The sequence below is a fragment of the Lolium rigidum genome, chromosome 5 (genome assembly GCF_022539505.1).
Source record: "Lolium rigidum isolate FL_2022 chromosome 5, APGP_CSIRO_Lrig_0.1, whole genome shotgun sequence".
Lineage (NCBI taxonomy): Eukaryota > Viridiplantae > Streptophyta > Magnoliopsida > Poales > Poaceae > Lolium > Lolium rigidum.
In genome coordinates this window covers 247,805,462-247,826,021 of record NC_061512.1, presented here as the reverse complement: position 1 = coordinate 247,826,021, position 20,560 = coordinate 247,805,462, and the positions used below count along the sequence as shown (strand labels likewise).

At 44.8% G+C, this 20,560-nt stretch overlaps 1 protein-coding gene and 3 non-coding genes across 17 annotated transcripts in view; all 4 read right to left on the bottom strand.

Moving 5' to 3' along the window:
• Window positions 1–5,178: 5,178 nt before the first annotated feature.
• LOC124652623 overlaps window positions 5,179–20,560 on the bottom strand; it is a 28,713-nt gene continuing 13,331 nt past the window's right edge. Inside the window, exons 1-15 of one of the 14 annotated variants that reach the window (XR_006987728.1) lie at window positions 18,323–18,394; window positions 16,219–16,380; window positions 15,499–15,616; window positions 15,265–15,382; window positions 14,963–15,170; window positions 14,515–14,620; window positions 14,101–14,415; window positions 12,911–13,123; window positions 12,649–12,825; window positions 11,604–11,701; window positions 10,802–10,883; window positions 9,072–9,122; window positions 7,064–7,940; window positions 5,912–6,019; window positions 5,179–5,506 (exon numbers count right to left, since the gene is read on the bottom strand). Coding sequence is in view for 4 of the 14 variants with exons in the window: in XM_047191663.1 (XP_047047619.1) it covers window positions 7,686–7,940; window positions 9,027–9,122; window positions 10,802–10,883; window positions 11,604–11,731 (561 nt within the window). In the remaining 10 variants the exon portion in view is untranslated. Of the gene's footprint in view, window positions 5,510–5,911; window positions 6,020–7,063; window positions 8,824–9,026; window positions 9,123–10,801; window positions 10,884–11,603; window positions 11,794–12,648; window positions 12,826–12,910; window positions 13,124–14,100; window positions 14,416–14,514; window positions 14,621–14,962; window positions 15,203–15,264; window positions 15,383–15,498; window positions 15,617–16,218; window positions 16,381–17,129; window positions 17,136–18,322; window positions 18,395–20,560 lie in introns of those variants that run through there. The other 13 variants (XR_006987727.1, XR_006987721.1, XR_006987723.1 and 10 more) reach the window with 13 other exon arrangements.
• On the bottom strand, window positions 9,984–10,075 carry LOC124658544. Its single transcript, XR_006989267.1, has one exon. It is a non-coding gene; the product is annotated as a small nucleolar RNA Z266 (small nucleolar RNA).
• On the bottom strand, window positions 10,218–10,309 carry LOC124658550. Its single transcript, XR_006989271.1, has one exon. It is a non-coding gene; the product is annotated as a small nucleolar RNA Z266 (small nucleolar RNA).
• On the bottom strand, window positions 10,421–10,544 carry LOC124658519. The gene has a single exon (XR_006989248.1). It is a non-coding gene; the product is annotated as a small nucleolar RNA snoR86 (small nucleolar RNA).

Below are 20,560 nucleotides of genomic sequence, written 5' to 3'. Positions count from 1 at the left end.
CACATTGCCCATGATCATGCCAATATCGGCAGCTATACTATGTCTATAAATCACAATCGGACAGGACAAGGACTGGAGGACTGTGAACACTGCCTATGTCTCCTTCAGCTACATCTCCTTCAGCTATACCTCCTTCATCGACCTGGCGGGCAACAGCAGAGCTGTGTACTGGAGTTACATGGAACATCACCACAAGATCCCGATGTACGCACGCCTTGATCAAGCGACGGAGGTGATCACATCGGTGGAGTGTCCTCTTGTCAACAAACGACCGATATTTTTCCATCATCCGGCGTGGCAGAACGGTCATCCATGCATCATCGGAATCAGGTTGTTGACCTATGATGAGTCGGAGAACGGCTACTGGTCTTGGCCAAGTGATATGGACGCCATGGCGAACGATGTCGATGCTATGATGACCCTGCCACACGGGCTACGGATCCCAAGGCAGCAGGCGTTACAACGGGGGCATCTTCTTCAGTGGCGAGATCGAAGCGAGCGAACTTGCACAGCCCGTCCGTCTCTGTCACGCACCAGTACACTGCCCCGCCGGCGCACACGGGTCTGCCGCAGGAGTTGCCGGGCTTTACACCGGCGACGGAGAAGATCACGTCCAGACTTCGCCGCCTGGTCCGTGGCGTGATATCCTGCCAGTATTCCCGGAAGCTCTACCTGCGGCACATCATCGGCATCAGGTGGTTTGGCGAGATCGACCTGGAGGAGGACGGCTGCAGCTGGTGGAAACACGTCGACGCCGTGCCGCACGAGGTCTACTCCACCACGCACTCCACCGGGCAATGCCTCTGGGGGCGGCGCGCCTTGCAACGGGATTCACGCTCACGCCATCTTGAAGAGCGGCGAGTCGACTCTCGATATTGACTACCAGAGGGAACAGGATTCAAAGCTGTCGATTCAGATTGGCAGTGAGTTGGAGGACCTCACGGAGAGGTACCAGTTCTTTCCCGTTCGCCGTCGCTGCCAGGACTAGTGAGGGACCATGAAACAATTTTATTTATTAAATCCAAGTTTCTACCTTGATCAATCAAAGAAATTTTGAGCCATAATTTTTGTAGACATTATAAAAAAGTTTGACAAACTATGTCGGGTTTTGGCCAAATTCAGCACAAAGTTTATAAAACAAAAAAATGTACAAGAACTATTAAAATTCAACCGATATTTCCCGATCAATTCGGGAAATTTTGAGCCAATATGCCCATCCATTTAAATGTTTAGAATTATGTTATAAGATATGTCTGTCTAAAAAAACTAGAGTATTTGCATAACATTTGTATAAATTTCAGAAAAACTCAAACCATACATATATATAACTTACCATAGACTCCATAGTCCAGGTGATTTACAACAACTCTAACGAGAAACCGTCCCATACAGCTCTACTCGTCTTCATATACACACGAATCAGCCAAGGACATGTCTCAGATTGACGCAATTCCAATGCCTGTGCGCGCGTCCAATAACCAGGTCACGGCCGCCGATGCCAAAGCTGCCGCAGCCGTGTTCGGGTCGCGGGACGTCGTCGCCAGCATCCTGGTCCGCCTCCCGGCGAGCGTTCTCCGCCGCTTCTGCACTGTCTGCAAACGGTGGCGAGACATCATCTCAGATCCAGTATTCATCAAGGCGCACATGGTTCACGGATCACACGCCCCGACACACACGGTCGTGTTCGTGCACTCTTCCAAGGGTTGTGCCGGCAGCGGGTTCCTCTTCGACGAGCTCTGGCGGCTCACAGCAAGGTTCATCGTCGGCGAATCCGAGGCCATGATAGGGACGTGCAATGGCCTTCTCTGCTTCCACGACAGACTCCAGCAAATCATCAGGGTCGTCGAACCCTTCACCGGCGAGGCGACCATCCTGCCGCTGCCCACAGATTCGTCATGGAGCAATGTGGCTCTTTCGTATTGCTTCGGATTCGACGCCACGGCAGGGCAATACAAGATCATTCATAAACACATTGCCTATGATCATGCCAATATCGGCAACTATACTATGTCTATAAAGCTGTTCACAATCGGACAGGACAAGGACTGGAGGACCGTGAACACTGCCTATGTCTCCTTCAGCTACCTCTCCTTCAGCTATACCTCCTTCATCGACCTGGCGTGCTGTTAGCAGAGCCGTGTACTGGAGTTACATGGAACATCACCACAAGATTCCGATGTACGCTCGCCTTGATGTAGCGACGGAGGAGATCACATCGGTTGAGTGCCCTGTGGAACCGCGGCCAGCTCGTTTCATGGGCGGATGCAGGTACAAGCCTATGGGGGCCAATGCCCCCACTCAGTTTTCACTAACAAGCTAATATGTTATTTTTTCACCATTGATGCCCCCTCTCACAAAGCTAAATACAACCCTGATGCTACAAATTGCCCCCTCTCAATTATATCCCTGGCTCCGCCCCTGGCTCGTTTCAGTTGAGGGTGGCCGACAGTGAAACACGTTTTTTTCTCCGGCCGGCGCACAGCGGACGCGCGCGCGTATCTCGTTTAGCTTTTGTCCGGTTTTTTCTACGTCCAGGGAAAGAAAAACAAAAAAGACAAGACCTTCCGGCCCAACGCACGCACGCACGCACGCACGCAGGATCATTACTCCCGAAACACACGCATCCGGCCCAACGCCAACGCGAGGATCATTCCTTCCTCGCCTCCCAACCAAACCCTAACGCACCAGCTCCACAGGGATTGGTGGAAAAACTAATGCGATTTTTCACCATCCTGCTCCTGCAGCTCACGACCAGGATCTCTCAGACTCCAATCCTGCTTCTACACTAAGTAAGCAGCACATCTTGCTTGTTTCCTCCCGTCAGCCTCCACGCACTAGTACGTCCTGCTTCAGTATTACTAACCCTCCCAAGTCGATTTTCCTCAGGTCCATTCCCGTCGCTGCTGCCCTCTGGGGTGTGCTGCGGTGGCGTTGCTATCCACCAGAGCTACTGCTAGGACATCCACAACAGCACCACGTCCACAATCCGGAGAACATAATCCAAGGTCTGATACCGGTAGTGCTGCTGCTGATGCCGTCGTGTCGCCCAGCTGCCCCACTTTTCTTCGATTGGGACCTCCTACACCGCCGTGTCCCCGCTCGGTGAGTAGGCATGACTTCCCTTGACCTCACCTCCGGTTCTCTATTGCTTTTTTAAAGTGAAGGCTCGAAAGCCCAGATTATTACTCTTCTATGGAGATGAAGTAACATTTATTGTTCACAGAATTATATTGCAGAGATCGAATTACAGTGTACATCCATACTCAAATAACATTCTGTAAGCTCAAATTACAGAGAACAAAGGCTTAAATAAATAGGACACCAATGACAGCTGCAAGAATGAGAAATAGTTTCAGTCTTGAGTAACTGAAAATTGCAGTAGTAGAAAGTTCAGAGAAACGTGACACTTTTAAATTGGATTCAATTGAGTGTAAAACATATTTTCGAACTGCAATACTTCTAAACTGGTGCAAATTAGTGAATCACTACGTATAATAACTAACTTTTACACCTACTTCATCATACGAGCAGAAATTAAGAAATCTATCCACCAACAGGTCATCGCTGTCATCCTTCTCCGCCTCCCGGCCAGCGACCTCCGCCGCTGCCGCCACGTATGCAAGGAGTGGCGCGACATCATCTCCGATCCTAGCTTCATCGACGCGCACCAGGTCCACGGGCCGCGCGCACCCACCCACACTATCGTGTTCTATCCCGGACGTAGATCGGCCGACGGTGCCCACGAGTCGCTCAACGGCGGCGGCTTCCTCTTCGACGAGCAATGGAGGGTCACCGCCAGGTTCACTGTTGATGAGTCTGCGGAGATGATCGGCACGTGCAGGGGCCTGCTCTGCTTCCGCGTCTCCACGCACGGCGTCATCAAGGTCGTGGAGCCATTCACCGGCGAGTCGGTCTCCCTGCCTCTACCGCCGACGACCAACGCGAAAACGTGCAGCATCGGGGCGTATTGTTTCGGGTTCGACACCATGGCGAGGCGATACAAGATTGTTCACGGTGCTTTCGAAGGGAATCGCATACATATTACCAAGAAATAACCATGGAGGGAGCAGGCGAGCACTCTGACGGTTCATGATACAAGTACTGCGTCAGACAATGAACCATAGGCTAGTCTATGGAAACAAGAAATGAAACCCAAAAGCACATAGGCTAGTCTATGGAAACGAATTGAATCCAGTTGCTCTATTCTTCAAATAGAAATTGGGGCAAGGAAGCCAAAGCACACCTCGATCGTGGTCCTACAACGGCACAACACTACGCTAATATATTAATCGATTCATACATAGAACCAAAACAAAGTTCAAGATCACCTACTTGCAGGTTGATTACGGCAAGATCTCGCCGCCGGCCGGAGTGGCTGCTCGCTCGCCGGGCGCCGAAGTTGGCCGGCCATAGCGCTCCCTCTCCATCTCCCTCTCCTCGACAAGTAAAAGTCAAAGTCTAAGTCATAGTCACACGCGCAATCCACACGCGGTGTGTGACGAGTCATTTGTATATATAGAGCTGAGGATGCTGAAGAAAGGAGGATGAGGTGATTCTTACGGTGATTGATTAAAAGCATGGACGGTTTAGGATGAGGTGAGTTTGCAGTTAGTATAGGGAAACCAAACAAAGCTCATGGCCCGAGGCATTGGTTGTGTGACTTGCATGCACCACATAATTGGAGACGCCTCATTTCTCTCAGTGTAGGCAACTTAAGAGTCGGACGATGGCACATTATCCAGGATTGAGAAACACTCACGAAATATCATTCACCCTACCTACCCTTTATGTGGGTTGATGCTACAAATTGGTCCAGCTACATATGTTAGATTGCGCACAAAAAAATAAAGTCATCGTACGGATTGGCAAATCTTTTCTTTCTTCACCTTTTCATTATATCATTTCGAAGAAATTGGAAAATATTTACTTTCACCACCTTTTAATTTTATTGCTTCAGGCCGGGGAAGAAATCGCAATCTCTATTTGTGGTATGTACTACAATATATTTACTCTGCATGTCAATCAGCAGGCTAGGGCGGAATGACACTGATTTTTGTTATCTCAAGTAATTAATCAGCAACTAAGAACACAAACAAATTAAGGTCCAAGAATGGATCCAAAGTTACTGCACATGGAGCTTAACACAACACAAGAACACACGGCCATTTTTTCGATGGAAAACCAGCCGGGCATATTTTATTACTTCAGCATAAGTGATACATCATCCGCTATATTACTGATACATAATCAGTGACAGCAATTCATAAAAGAAAATTCCCTATAGTTCATGACACAAGCACAGACGCAACAACAACTCGATTAGCGATACATCCTATTGCGGACGTGCACGAGGACTACAAATACATCCACCTTGGATGCTCACGCAGCGACTCGGATGTTGTGGCACCTTCCTTGCCCCTCTTGCACTTCTGAGTCGCAATTGTAGGTACAAAGGGTGGCATCCGCCTCCCACCTCCGTCCCAGCCATCAACACTATATATCTTCCCTGCTGAGAATAACAGATCAAGATGTTTTTTGTAACAAGTAAAAAAGGACTCATTATTAATGAACTTGTTCGATACTACCAAAAATGTATGATATTTCAGGACAGAGGTAGTACCAATTTAAGGGAATCGGGTCTAAACCTACTACAGATGGATGCACTACTAGTACTTAGACCTAACAAATCAATAAAATGACACCTAGACTGGATTAGGACATGATCAACTAGACTCCAAAGAAAGATCGGAACCATTATACATCAATAAAGTGCATGTCACCAACACAAGCCCATGACTTGCAATTGCGAGAACAACACATTCACTCGAAAAATACTTTCAAATAAATGATAGATTATCATAAATAGTATCATCACAAACAGCACAAGAAACTAGAGATTGGGTAGACCTACCTATGTGTTTCCAATTCTTCATCTTCCAAATTACAGGCCTGCCTATGTGTTTATAGCATGTCAAAGTACACGAGTAGGTACAGGTAGGCAGCTGGTAGCTAATCCGATCTGGGTAGGTGAAGAGAATATAAAATGGACCAATGCTCCCATATTTCAAGAGTGGATAAATATCCAAACTGCGGTGATACTATACTTGTTTAAAGAACGTATTGAAATTTCTCAAATCACTACAGGTTCAAATACCAAGTTGCAACAGCACATACAGAAATGCCAAATTGGTCAGGGAAAGAAAAATATAAGATGAAATAATGCAACAAAATTAAGTCGACAACCATGGACAACACCAGATAGCTAGGATGCACATCCGCATCCCACTTCCGTACCATACATAAAAAATAAATCAAGTTTGGAAATCACATGGGCATAAGCTACCTAGCATCAGGAAAAGCAACACACAGCTGGCAAGCATCAGATATACAACTACCAGACAATAAAATGGAGCAAAGCTTAGTTATCTCCAGGCATGTACCATGAACCCAACAAACATATTAAGTACCCTAGACTGGCTTCTTTTTTATCAAGAGGCAAAGATCTTCGACTTCCAGAGCAGAAGTTTGTATAAACAAACAGAAGATAAAGATTAAATAGTAAGAAAAATGATCATTGTTGTTATCCAACCAAACAACAATCTAACACATCAGCAGTAGTTAAATACCACTATAAAATCCCCAAATAAATACACCATCACTACCACCAAGTAACCCCACAACTCCAGGAATAGTAGTTACTTCTTTTACTTACACCTAGATGGTAACAAATTTAAACCTATTGCGATTACCTCAAATCATCCGATGCACAACATCAATATACCAGAGCAGACTAATAACCAACTAAGATCGATAATGTTTGGTTCCTAAAAATGCGATATTTTATCATATAAATGTATAAAATTCCTGGAGTGCAAATGGCTGAAACAAAAAACCGATCATTTCATATTCAGAAAGTACAATAAGTAGAAGTATTTACGGAACTGGTATCATGACGAGATCCTAAGCAACAATCACCACTAAACCACAACCAGTATGTCATCAGCTCATTGGTCGTAATATCACAGAGCAAGTAGAAGAGAAAGGAAAGGAACAAGAAAAGCACCTAAAACCACAACGTCGAAGAAGAAGGCCACCGTTGCTGGCCTGCTAGATCCAGTGGTCATGACTACCTCCTGGCCACCTCAAGGTCCACTTCTCCTCTAAAATTCAAAAACACAAAGGAAAAAAGGAAGCGGTTTGTGTTTCCACCACCTGAGGTGATCCAAATGTACTATAGAGCAAAAGTTAAAGGAATAAAAACGGTCTGATTCCAAATTCTTATTAAAACAAGGAACTGATAAAGCTAGAAACAATTTCCAAGTCAAGCAACAAGTATGCAATGGTTTAAGGGTACAATATCCATCTTTCGATAAGCAATAGCACAGGCAGTACCTAAAAATGTTGCAAGGCATAAGAAAGCAATTGATCTAGCTACAAATAATTCTCATTGAAACATTGATTAGTACTTTCGTTATAGGAGGAAAAGAAATGTGGTCAGGCCTATGTTATCCTTGAGTAGCTATATAGATAGAACATAAGCAACAACTTATTGTAAATTATTCACAACATGGCATATAAAACATATAAATGGTTCAAAGGTTCACTATTACTTGCTACTCCCTCTGACACATGTGCAGTGGATAGCGGTTAGGCTGAGGCAGCTGATCATGATTACTGAATGCCTCTCAAGGCACGCGTGGAGTACTGGGAAAGAGTCGCACACCACCTGCGGTGAACTGGATGATGTTCAGGTTCAAGAGCCCATCCTTGTCCTCAGATATGCCTGTTTCCACTCTCTGTGCCCCAGCTAATGGCCTTGCTCCAGAAGTGGCTATTTGCTGCAAGCTAGCACATGGCCCAGTCTGGGATGTTCTAGCAGTAGTACATCCCCATGGAATGAAGGTGAGGGCATCCATTTGCAAGAGCAACCACACTCTCGTCTGGAGATGCAGAAATGGCCAGTGTTAAGTTTCAGAAAATGAGCATGGCTTTACATATGTATTTTTTTTTTACCATTTATACAAACTCATACTCCTGAAAAAGAACACAGTTCATCTAAATCAAGACATTCTTAAATAGAGAACATTTTTACAAAATCAAGACATTCTTAAGCACCTTTGTGGGTTTTACCGATTACAGAAGTCAACAACAATTCAGATCATGTTGGAATAAATCATTAAGCGAAGTCTACAACTCAACAGTTAAGCCATCACTCAATCATATACACATACAAACACAAGAAAGTGTTTGAAGAACTAACATGCTATATTCGAGAAAGGTATTGAACAAGCATGAAATAAAGTGAATTACATTTTGGGGACTATATTTATGTCAGATTTCTGTTCATGCATAACTGACTAAAGAAAGGAACAAAGAATAAAATGGAGCAAGTTCCAATGCATAGGTCAAATGGCATATTCCTCCAACTCCCTGTTTGTCCTTTTCTTTGTCTGTTGGTACAAGTGACCATCTAAACCATTTGTCTGGTCAATTGCAGATGCACTGGTCATGCTGCCCTTATTGCTCACAACCGGATTAGGAAACGCAACAAGAAAAGGTAAAATTAGAAGATTCTTTTGACCAAAGGCACACATCGGATCACTTATTTTACAATAGAATCACCAATTCACCATACATAGGTCAATCCTAACATCGTAAAAAAAGGCCTAACCACACGAAACTAAACACAACATTTAATGGAGATGCACAAACACACAGAGTTGTTGAACAACCACAGAACTACCTTCGGAACTCATTAATTCCCCGTTACAAGATTTGAAATATTCAGGGAAAAAACAGAGAGCAGATTCTAAGACATAGCTTCTCTATATATGAACCCCCAAATTTCACTCGCAGTACCAACATCAAACCCACAGAAACAATCAATCACCCCCACAAAAAGAACAAGATTTCCAACCAAGTTCTTATGCCCTATAATTTGGCAGATTTGAAGAAATACGCTCAATTTAGGAAAAATAAGAAGCCAAGCAAAGAATATGCTAAAAGACTAAAAAGAGCATGGGTACATTTAAAAGTGATACGCTGGAGGTTCTGGTTAAACTACAAGAAACCTTCTGCTTCTTTGCAGATCCACAAGAGCACTCCTTGATTTTGGTCTTCTCCTGTACAACAGAATGAAATATAAAGCCTATGAACATCCAAAAAATATGCACAGTAAATGAATGAGCCCGCATCAAACTATTCTTCAATAGATCTATTCAAGAATTTAGTAAGCCAGAGCTCCAATTCAGAAGAAAGCATTTATGGGAATTGATTTAAATACCAGCCATAGCATCCTCAAAACTAAACACACCAATCACACTCATCGACCAAAATACACAGAGTAGCAGGACACACTCTTCTTACCTTGTAGCCGGCAGCGCCTTCGCTGTAGGCGTCGTACTGCAGGGACCGAATCTTGGCGACATTGTTGTTGCGGTGGTCTGCTTGATTGGGTGTTGTAGCTGCAGCGTAAAAGCAAGGACATAGGAAACTGAAGAGGATAAGTGGAGGTGCGCCGCTTTTCCTGGGGTCTCGCAGGTGGCCACATATGGCGACCTAGGACGGGGAGACCCTCCTCCAAGCAGCGACTCTTCCCACAGGTGGGCGGCGCTGAGGAGGGCGTGGAGCACTGCCGCCGAAGCCGGCAAATTCATGCGCTTTGGAGAAAAGGGGATTTCTTTCCTCCTCCTTGGCTTACGGTTGGCGGAGGAAGGAAGGCAGAGAGACAAGGAGGAAGGAAGTAGGCTGGAGAGGGAGCGGTGGAGCAGGCTGTGCAGGCAAGGGCGTGGTGGCTGGTGAGGGCGTGGCAGAGCAAACATCGACGGGAGGGAGCATGCGGCATTGGGAGTGCTCAGGAAGGAGGACAGGATGATCCAGGTGGTAAATTACTGCATGTTTATTTGGTTCAAACTAGAGGGGCTTTTTGCAAAATGGACGGTCCAACATGTTTCCGGGGACGGAGGGGGTAGTACTAATTACAAGATTGGTTGGGTCAAACAGAATACATGCCTCTTAATGTTTTAGCTCACTAGGTGACCTCGTGCATCTAATTGCATCACCATTCCATCTAATCCATTACATGTAAAAAACGTACAACATCATAACTAGCAACTTGAAGAAACAAAGAACGGATCAGTTAATGACAGTACATAAATGTACATGGAGTGTGTGCTTAGAGATATGGTCACTGATCATAGCATCTGCAAATGAAGGAAGATTGGCTCGGCTGGGCGGAATATATGCCTCACAAACTTTCAGCTCACGAGGTAACTTCGTACATCTAATCGGTTCATCAGTTTAGCTAATATATGATGTTCCAAAACTATACTCACAAAAATAACTACATGCAACTAAGAGGAAACAAACCAAGATCTGGTAATGACAGCAAAACAGGCAACCAACACTTCTACAGATTTGTGATGTGGCAAAGATTGTTTGAATCCGTCACAACAGAGAAAATCTGTGTGGCACGGAGAACTGCATATTGTTATCGCCAACCTTCAATGCAAAGAATCTCCACTATACCATACCCCTCTTTGCTCTGCAAATTGACTATCCGTTTGCAAATAGATGAGAGGATATCAACTTATGGAAAGCTTTACCAGTCATTTAATCAACAAAGCGAACGTCACATTCCACCGATTCAAGTGAAAATAGCAGAAGCTATATCATTGCATCTACGGCTTATGCAAAACAGAAGTCACAAAGATAATATTATTTGATCCATCACAACCGCGAGCCAATAGACATTTTCTGTAATGACCAAGTACGGGAGACAAAGGGAGAACTAGAGACTCACCCAATCCACGAAGTCGAAGAAGAGGCCACCGTCACCATGGTTGCCGCCATCGCACGGCAGCGAGAGCGGAAGAAGTGGAAGCCTGCAAAGGTAGCTAAAAAGTTAACAACAATGCAGAGAGAATCGTGTGTCAAGGATACTCCGTAAATAATAATGTGGAATATAAAGTCATTTATGCTCATTAGATCCGTACCCCAACTATATGGGATATAAAAAGGTCCCCACATCTAGACGTAAATGTTAATGCATTCCTACAAGTACGTGGATTGCTGAAGTCTAAAATGGCTAGTTATATCAACCAGAATAGGTATGTCAAAATTGTTAGCAGAAAGGCATGCAATTTTGCGAGTATGGACGACGAAATAACTCGTTATCATTCTCTGTGCCGTGTTATCCATGTCATGACATGAGATAACAGAACTTATTTGATTTTTGGAATGCATAGCCTGTCCACGGTTTCAATTATGAAGTTAAGCCGACATCAGAAAACATATCTATAGAAGAGAGGGAGGGCTAAGAACCACTGCTAAACCAATCAAATAACTTCCGCATCAGCTAATCATTAATGATTAATCCTAGAACAAAACAACCGATTATAGAAAATCTTGCCAGGAAAAAGTCCTTGACTATTGGTGAGGATGTATTATTAAGTTAGACAAATACAAATGTTAAGAAAGGTCTAATAAGAATTTGGACACCAGAAATGGATATCTGCACTTTTTTGCACACACATTTTTTGGAACATATTCTTGTGCATGATATTTAAAAGTGAGCCGAGGACTTGAGGAGTGCATATGGACACCTGACAGTAATTCTAAAAGTGGTGTTTGTGTTCAGTGATGCCTTCCAATCTCCATTTTTACAAGTGTATGCCAAATTGCATGCAGTTCTAGTTAGCTCCTGCCAAGAGAAGAAATAGTCACAATACATCCAAGTCCCTGAACAACCAAAAGAATCCCATTTCCAGTTCCATACAAAGAAACCTATATATGTTGTTTAACTCTGACAAAATAGTAGCCCCTCTATACTGAATATTCAAGTAGTCCAACGATAATAAATAAAACCAAATTTCAAGCTCAAAATAAGAGAAAGAAAACTGATTTCCCACTCTAGATATGTCTAGAGATTACATGCCAAAATTTCTCAAGAAATACCATATGGCACAGCATCGACTATCAGCTTTTCAACAATAAGAATGATAGCTAAATAAAGAAGGACAATGTCGATGCAGAAGTTGCGACTCATCTAAAAACAAGCGAACGGTGGAAAAATAGGTTGATATGAGCTCACCAAACTACCAAATCATTAATCAGGAAAGCACAACTTGAAGAGTAAAGTTAACTGAAGAATAGTCTGCTCTGGTTTCATGTCGATATACTTCAAGTCTGGCATCCATTACAATAATACAAGAGGCACATGCCACAACAGTAGTATGTCACACAATGCTTAAGATCAATATACATATTACTCTTCTGTAGGCCAACAACATAACTGACAATACATATTCATTCTGAACCATCAAACGTGATTTAGAGCTATATGTTGGTGCTCCAGATGATATTATTACCAAATATATATATGTACACAGGTAACAAGGAAATGGAATGAACATCTTACTAAAATGCATTACTATTAGACAATTGAATAGGAGGCCATCCGGGCATCCACACCAACCTAAATAGTGGCTGTAAAGTAAAAGCTTTTAACTATTGGAAGTCAAATGGATAAATAGATTCTAATTACTCTCTATAGGCCACCAAACATAACCGACAACAGAGCCTTCGACAACAGAGCCTTCAGTACCACTCAATGGTTTAAAAGCTTAAGGACAGGAACCCGAAACTTACCTAAAACCACATAGTCGAAGAAGTAATTCAATGCCTTCGCACCGTGAACTCGACGCCATGTCACAACACTGAGGGAGGAGGTCAAGGATGAAGTATTTGAAGCCAATGGTAAGCCAGTCCGACTTAAGATACTCCACTGTAAGTTTTAGCTTGATAGCCTTCGCCCCCTTCGTAATCCTAGATAGATCAGATCAAATGGAGTCAGTTAACAAGAAACATGCATAAGTAGGACAAAATAAAGAAACAATAATGTTTGCCATACCTGTAATAGTTTGAATCTGCCAGGGCCCTCTACTAGGCTAGAAACATTTTATTAGAAATCTCCAGCTGCCTTTTGGAACTGTCTTTCTCCGTCAAAATATGTTGCATAAGGATCTTGCTCGGTAGTGCGTTCTTTTCTGCTCCAGACAGTGCAATCTTCTACTAAATTTCTGCATACTTTTCTGCCACCTTTTGTCTTTCTCGCAATTAGCGCCTGCAGATTGAAGATACTATAAGTATATAAAACATTCTCCAAACCTTAAAGTTCCTCAAACAAAGAGATATCATCGTTATTTGAAAACCTGCAGCAGTACAACAATACAAGTAATCATTCATTTAAATTACATAACTATGCATATCTCAGAAAAAGCATATAATCATGAGTTGTTGAGATGAAGAGGTTCTGCTATCACAGATATGTTTGTACATAGTGATCTCATAATTCCTTAATTATACAGAACCAAGGGTGATCAGTTGGCTAGATGCACGGGTGTGCGCCTAAGGCACCCATGTTCAAGGCTCGTCCCATAGTTGTCTTAATAAAAAAATTATATGTATGCTAGGGTTTGTTGGAGTCTAATAAAAAGGCTTGATGTCAGGACTTCAGAACATTGATGACTAGCCCTACCACGAATGACAGGAAGGAAATGGATATCAAAATGGATTATTGAAAGATGGAATGGCTAACTAAGACACGAAAAAATGCAGGAACGGGGTGTAAAATTCCATCTTAGTAGAAGATCCATTGCTTACTGTAAAAAGATAAGTCTGACAAGCACACCCAACCTACGGTCAGTGACAAAACATTGTGCCAATATAGCAATAAGAAATAATTCAGTTACTTGATTTGAAGCCAGATCTTTCTCAAATGATAATCAAACATATCATACATCCATTTATATTCAGCAGAAGAAACACGGTACACAGAGGGGTAGCTACGCATCCCTTCCGCATGTGACATGTGTCCCTTTGGTATACGATCATTACCCCCCCCCCCCCCCCCGCTCATATTATTAGTGACTAATTAGATGCGGGTTCCTTGCCCTAACACGCCCCTTCCGTTATGAGAGTGATTTTGTGGAACTTCTTAGCTCAGCCCGTGCTCGGCCGCTGACAGCGTCCCCCGCCCCCCCACCACCATCCTGCCAGCATCACCCCAGTGCGTGTGTTTGAACAAGAAACTGTCCGCACCTCTTCGAGGAAGACCTGGCCGTCCTCTCCGGACATATCAGCAGTGCAATGGATGCTAGAGATGGCGAAGGCGCCACACCAGAATCATCACCACACCCTTCCTGCTCGAAGTAGTCATGCAGCAGCTGCAGCCCCTCTTCATCTCCCCTTGTGCTGCATCACCTTCGTGCTGACAGAATTGATATAGCAGAAGGTGATTTGACCGACAGGCATGCTTCAACAGACGACTTGTGCTCAAATCAAGTTTGCTTGCCTCGACAATAGCTTGTGGATTTTTTGATACCTCAGGAAGCACAGCCCGTGACGTAAAAAGATCTGAGATATGCAAAGCGCAATACCTATCACTATTTTTTTTTGTCTCGGGCCATCTCATGCTATAGAAACTGCATGTCGAATGCATGCCTCGGCACATACCTAGCAGGCATCTAAAAAATGCATGCATGATTTTGAATCTTCAGAACACATGATATCTTGCCCCTGGTGAGACAATCTTTGCAAAAACTAGTATGTTGCCAAGCATCTGCAAGAAAAAAAAGTGATTCAGTTCTCTGTCGAGCCAAACTTTCCAAGTGTGGGATATGAACACATTATAATATGACCAAGCAAGCTAAACACAAAGCTGAAACAGTTTTCTACAACACAGCAGTTGAGACATGAATACTCTCATACAAACGGCACCACAATATACAACACACGTGTAGGGGAATGAAAGTAACAATCATGATTGAAAATCAACACTTCAACCTGGACAAACAAGCAGATTACACAATATCATTCGATTGTCCAGGCTACTGGCAACACTCAAGATCCAAATTGTGAAACAGTGAAAGATGATTTTTTTTTCTACAACCGGGAAACTTACTGCAAGATGGGTTCGTCCTACAACACATCTCTCCGAAGACAGTCAAGCTGCTTCCATCGGCAGGCTCCGCTTTCCCCTCCTACTCTTGCTACAGTACATCCAGAGGCGTAACCGGAGGCAACCGCGTCCCTCCCGTCGAGCACCGGCGAGGCCGGCGGTTCCCTTGTGTTCTGGTGCACCTGTATCTTCTCGAGCTTTCTCGAGATTTCTGTGTTTGTATCAAGTCTGTATGAATACCTGCTGAATGCAGTAATTTTCAAAAAAAAAATCTCTCAGAAGACAAGGTACGAGGGATGGCTAACCAGCTGCACCTTGTTCCCGGCGAGCACGCCGAAGGAAACAGAGCCAGCCCCGCTTAGTGGATAGGCATTGGCAGGCAGATATCATCGGTAGACTTCTTCATTTAATGAACACATGATTCTACAGAAAAACACAAGGATTTTCACAAGTCAACTAGTGCTGCTATCTATAACACGTTTCTGGATCGAACATGGAAACTATGGTGGAGCACAAGGCAGTCCATGTAAAAAATGGACCTTTTCAGGGGTTGGCCTTTTGTGTTTAGTGTCCTTTGAGGTGGAGCATCCCCTCTTTGTTCCCCTTTGAGCGTCGTACAAAACGAGGGTATTAGCATCCATGCAGCAACACTTGGTCCTACAATAGAAAAAATTGTTTACTGTCCAGTGCATATATAACAAGAGCACTCGAAAGTTAACTATATCAGCTACTGAATAACAAACGAGATTATTAGAGGAACAGACAATCCACTCTACTAGAAAATAAATGTGCATAATATATATCAGTTTAGCAACTTCTGAGTACAGAGGATTAGCATCCAATTACCACCTGATGCTTTTAACCATTCTACTCTATGTGTTCATTAATTAGATAAGCATGTTTGCCAACGTTGGATATTTGGCCAATTCCAGATTGATTAGATAAAGCTCTATATTAGATGCTATTGCATTCAACAACAAAAGTGAATAAACATAATATGAATACTACAGCCTATTTCCTTGATGATTATAGCATGGCATCCAATTTTAGAACAACAATCAGGAAGGAGTCAAGAATCCATGCTCAAAGGAGAAATAATGGACAATATCAGTTTATCATGTCTTCAACAAATTTTAGCATACAGACAAATAGCTCAATCAGGGAAATATGTATGGCTGATCCAGACTTCCATTATCCTAAAATAAGAAGTTCAGCAAACTGTAGCTTCCCATCATTAGAGGATGGGGACAATGGCTCACCTATACCATGGATGCGTAGAAGAGTCCACTGTTGCCGAGATGAACTTGTCACCATCACACGACATCAAGGGCAGACCGCGGACAGCACAACAGCAGCACCTCTAGAGCCAAAACCATCGACAGCCAGGCGTGGCCTGGCCAGCTGCACATCCAGCTGCTGCCCTGCAAAAGATGGATAAGCAAAACAATCAATTAAAATAACAATCCCCCAAAGTTAAGATTAAAGCTGAAGCAAACATTACTACCAGTGGCAAACTCTAAACCTCAACTTCCTGACCATGACCATGCAGAAGGCCCATACCAATACTTAAGAAATGTTTTTTGTTCTAGTCATTTAAAATAGATACAATTACGATGCAACGAAATTACACTCCAAAGTCAGTTATACCGAAAAGCAATTTAGTAATGCCCATGCAGATTGCATATTCTTACTACATCCAGAAACCATCCAAATAAAATCCAAGGCCATACACCACAGTATTAATGAGTGTACAGGGACACATTTGTGCAACCAAAGTATACACACAAGATTGTTTGTATACGGAGAATCTAACATGCGTGTTGGTTTCGCCTCAAACGGGACATACCGAAAATACATACGTATAGTTCAATGTTGACAAATGTTGTTGCTTGCAGATTACTAGAATTTTTCAGTGCACATGAATTTTCAGTAGCTTATCACTAGTTCATTTCCTTTACGGCTTTACCTAGATGTAAGTACTGATAGCAGGTTCCTTTCTTAAGAAGAAATAACTTGCTCATTCACCTCACCATGTCGTTAATAATAATAAAGCTGAAACACCACACATCAGGAAAATAACATACAATTTTGCCGTGCTTTACTATTGACATGGGTAAAAGTGGAGCAAGCAAGGCTGGAACATGACCAACTTGAGGGAGCACCTCAGCACGTCTACCTAGTGGAGCTAGCAGGAATAGGACCGTGATGACCATAGCAGTGACAAAAAGCAGAAGAAAAAAGTTCATGTTGAAGTAATTGAATTGGGGAAAGAAGCGGAATATGATGCAAAACTCGGACCTTGAGGCTCTAGATAGTAGATATGGGTGCTGGGAAGAAGGTGCAGGCGACGGTTGGTTTAAACCGCCGCCGGTGGATGAAGGGAACACGTCGAGCGGGCGCGCCTCAGCAGCCGCCATCCATGAGTGGCGCACGCCAAGGGTGGGTGACGTACGGCGTGGGAATCGAACGCCCGGAGCCGCGCCGTCCCGTCCCGATGGCCTGAACCCCATTGCCGCGCGGACGCGGCCGCCGGCAGACGAGCTCGACGGAGCACCGCGCGGCGTGTTACTGACCCCCGCGCGCTCCGGCGAGTAAGGCCGCCGCGGGTCCTGGGCACGATGGCGAGGAAATAAGCCGGGGAGGAGCCGGAGGTGCAGCGGCGGGTGGGGAGTTACAATGCAACGAAATTACACTGCAGAGTCAGTTATACTAAAAACCAATTTATTTCAGATTGGAGATTCTTACTACATCCAGAAACCATCCAAATAAAATCGAAGGCCGTACACCACAGTATTAGTGAGTGGACAGGGACACATTTGTGCAAACAAAGTATGCAGACAACATTGTTTGTATACGGAGAATCTAACATGCTTGTAAACACTAAACAGATTGGTTTCGCCTCGAACGGGACATCCCAAAAATACCGAAAATACATAATGTTGACAAATTATTAATGGTTCGCTGTTGACAACATTGTTGCTTGCAGATTACTAGGACTTCAGTGTAACTATTGTTAGCAGGTTTGCTTTACGGCTTTACCTAGATGCAAGTATTTGATAGCAGGTTCCTTTCTTAAGTAGAAATAACTTGCTTATTCACCTCACCATGTCGTTAGTAATAAAACTGAAACACCACGGCATCAGGAAAGTAACATACAATTTCGCTGTGCTTTACTATTGCCATGGGTAAAAGTGGAGCTAGCAAGGCTGGAGCATGACCAACTTGAGGGAGCACCTGAACAGGTCAATACCTAGTCGAGCTGGCAGGAATAGGAGGACCGCGATTACCATAGCGGTGACGGAGCAGAAGAGAAAGTTGATGTTGAAGGAGTAACTGAATTGGGGGAAGAAGCGGAGTACGTACTATGATGGAAAACTCATCCCTTGAGCCTCTTGATACGGGTGTGCCGGGAAGAGCGTACTGCCGACAGCGGCGGTGGTTGAAAGCGTCGCAGGTGGGTGAATGGCGCCGCCAGGGGCACGTCGAGCGAGCGCGCCTCAGCAGCCGCCATCCATCGGTGGCGAACGCCAAGGGTGGGTGACGGCGTGGGAATCGAACACCCGGAGCAGCGCTGTCGCCGCGCGGACGCATATGCCGGCAGACGAGCTCGACGGAGCACCGCGCGTCGTGATACCGACCCCCGCGCGCTCCGGCGAGCAAGGCCGCCGCGGGTCCTGGTCGACGACCGATAGAATTCCGCGCGAGGCCGGGCCCCGTCGTCGTCGATGCCGGCCTGCTAGGGGTCGTGATTGCAGACGTGGGGTGCGGTGGCGAGGAAATCAGGCGGGGGAGTAGCCGGAGGTGCGGCGGCGGAGGTTGGAGGAGCAGTGGTGGGTGGCCAAGAAAATGGGGATCGACAAGTGAGGGCGAGGGCGTTAAGTGAGGCGTCCGTTCCCTCTTCTCCTTTTTTTTCCTCAATTCTTTTCAATGCCTGGTTTGCTTTATTACGAGGAGGCTAGCTGTGCTTTAATTCTGGCCCAAAAAAATATGGGAACTAGTAGTATTTTCTTTAATTTTGATACACCTACCAAATTTAGTGTGCTAACTTGTACTACTACGTGCAAACCAAAAGGCCATGCTCGACTCCTCCATGTGTACATGACCCCATTATTCATCCAGCTCGCTCGCTGGACACACACACTGGCATAAGTTCATCGGACAACCGCCCCGTCTCCCACCCTCGGCACCGCTTCCTCGACAATTGATGAAGGACAATGTATGATAGCGTCGACATCCTACTTCTCGCATGATGAGAAGTGCAACATCGCTATTGGAGGATGCATGTCCCCCACGCCAGCTCGATGTCGTGAATAGCGACGTCCCCCTCCTGCACCTACAACCTCACCGGCATCATCAACGGTGTGTGCGTGCGTGTGTGCGCGCGGTACTAGGAAAATGCTTATATGCCCAGGATGTGAGATTTGTGAAGGAAGCTTAGGTGAGTGATTTGCCGCCCTTGCCGGATGTGAGGTTGGAGGAACCGTTTCGTTTTCTTTTTCTTCAATTCTTCAATGTTGGTTTGTCTTAATTCGAGGAGGCTGTGTTTTAGTTCTGGTGCAAAAATTCTGAGAATCTTTCCGTTTATTTTGATACTCCTACCAAATTTAGTGTGCAACTTGTGCTAGGCTACATGGCCCCATGACCCCATCCTTAGTAGTATTGTACATGCATAATGCACACCTATGTATCTCCTCCTCTTGACAAAGTGAACGTTCCGCTCTCTCATGCCAAGGCACACGCCACCGTCGTCGTGTTAATTAATCTGCAAGGTGCGCAGCTCATCGCCACTACCATGCTCGTCGGTGACGTGCTGCTTAGTTGAGTGGTTTGCCACCCTTGCCAGATGTAGTACAACTCATAAACGATGGCATCAGAGTCGCCTCTCATATTCAACGTGCCGATGCCATGCATGTTGGTGTTGGGGCATCTGCAATCAACCTCGTTATTCATCGAGCTCGCTCACTAAACATGGCCAAAAGGCCATGCTACATGGCCCCATCCTTAGTAGTACATGCATGATGCACACCTACCACACATCTCCTCCTCTTCACAAAGAGAACCTTCCGCTCTCTCACGCCAAGCCACACACCGGGTTAATTAATCCGCGGTTGCACATCCTGTCGCCACCACCATGCTCGCTGGTGAAGAGAGACACAGAGAGAGGGAGAGAGGGAGAGAGAGAGTGACGTGTCTGCTTGGGTGGGTGATTTGTCGCCCTTGCCGGTGTAGTACATCTATCAACGTCAACATCAGAGTCGCATCTTGTGTTCATTCCGATGTTTCCATGCAGGTTGGTGTTGGACCATCTGCAAGCTACCTCGTTTTTCATCGAGCTCGCTCGCTGAACACACACATGCATAAAATCCATCGTACAGTCGCCTCATCTCCCACCCTTGACACCGCTTCCCCGACAATGAATGAAGAACACTATATGACAGCGTCGACGTCCTACTTCTCACCTGACGAGAAGTGCAACATCACTTCCTTGAACCAAGATCCACCTCATCACATCGACGAAGTCGGATAACGACATAAGCTATAGGGGACATGTAGAGAAATAGATCTCGCTAGATCTGAAGAACGGAGAGAAGACCAAGCTGC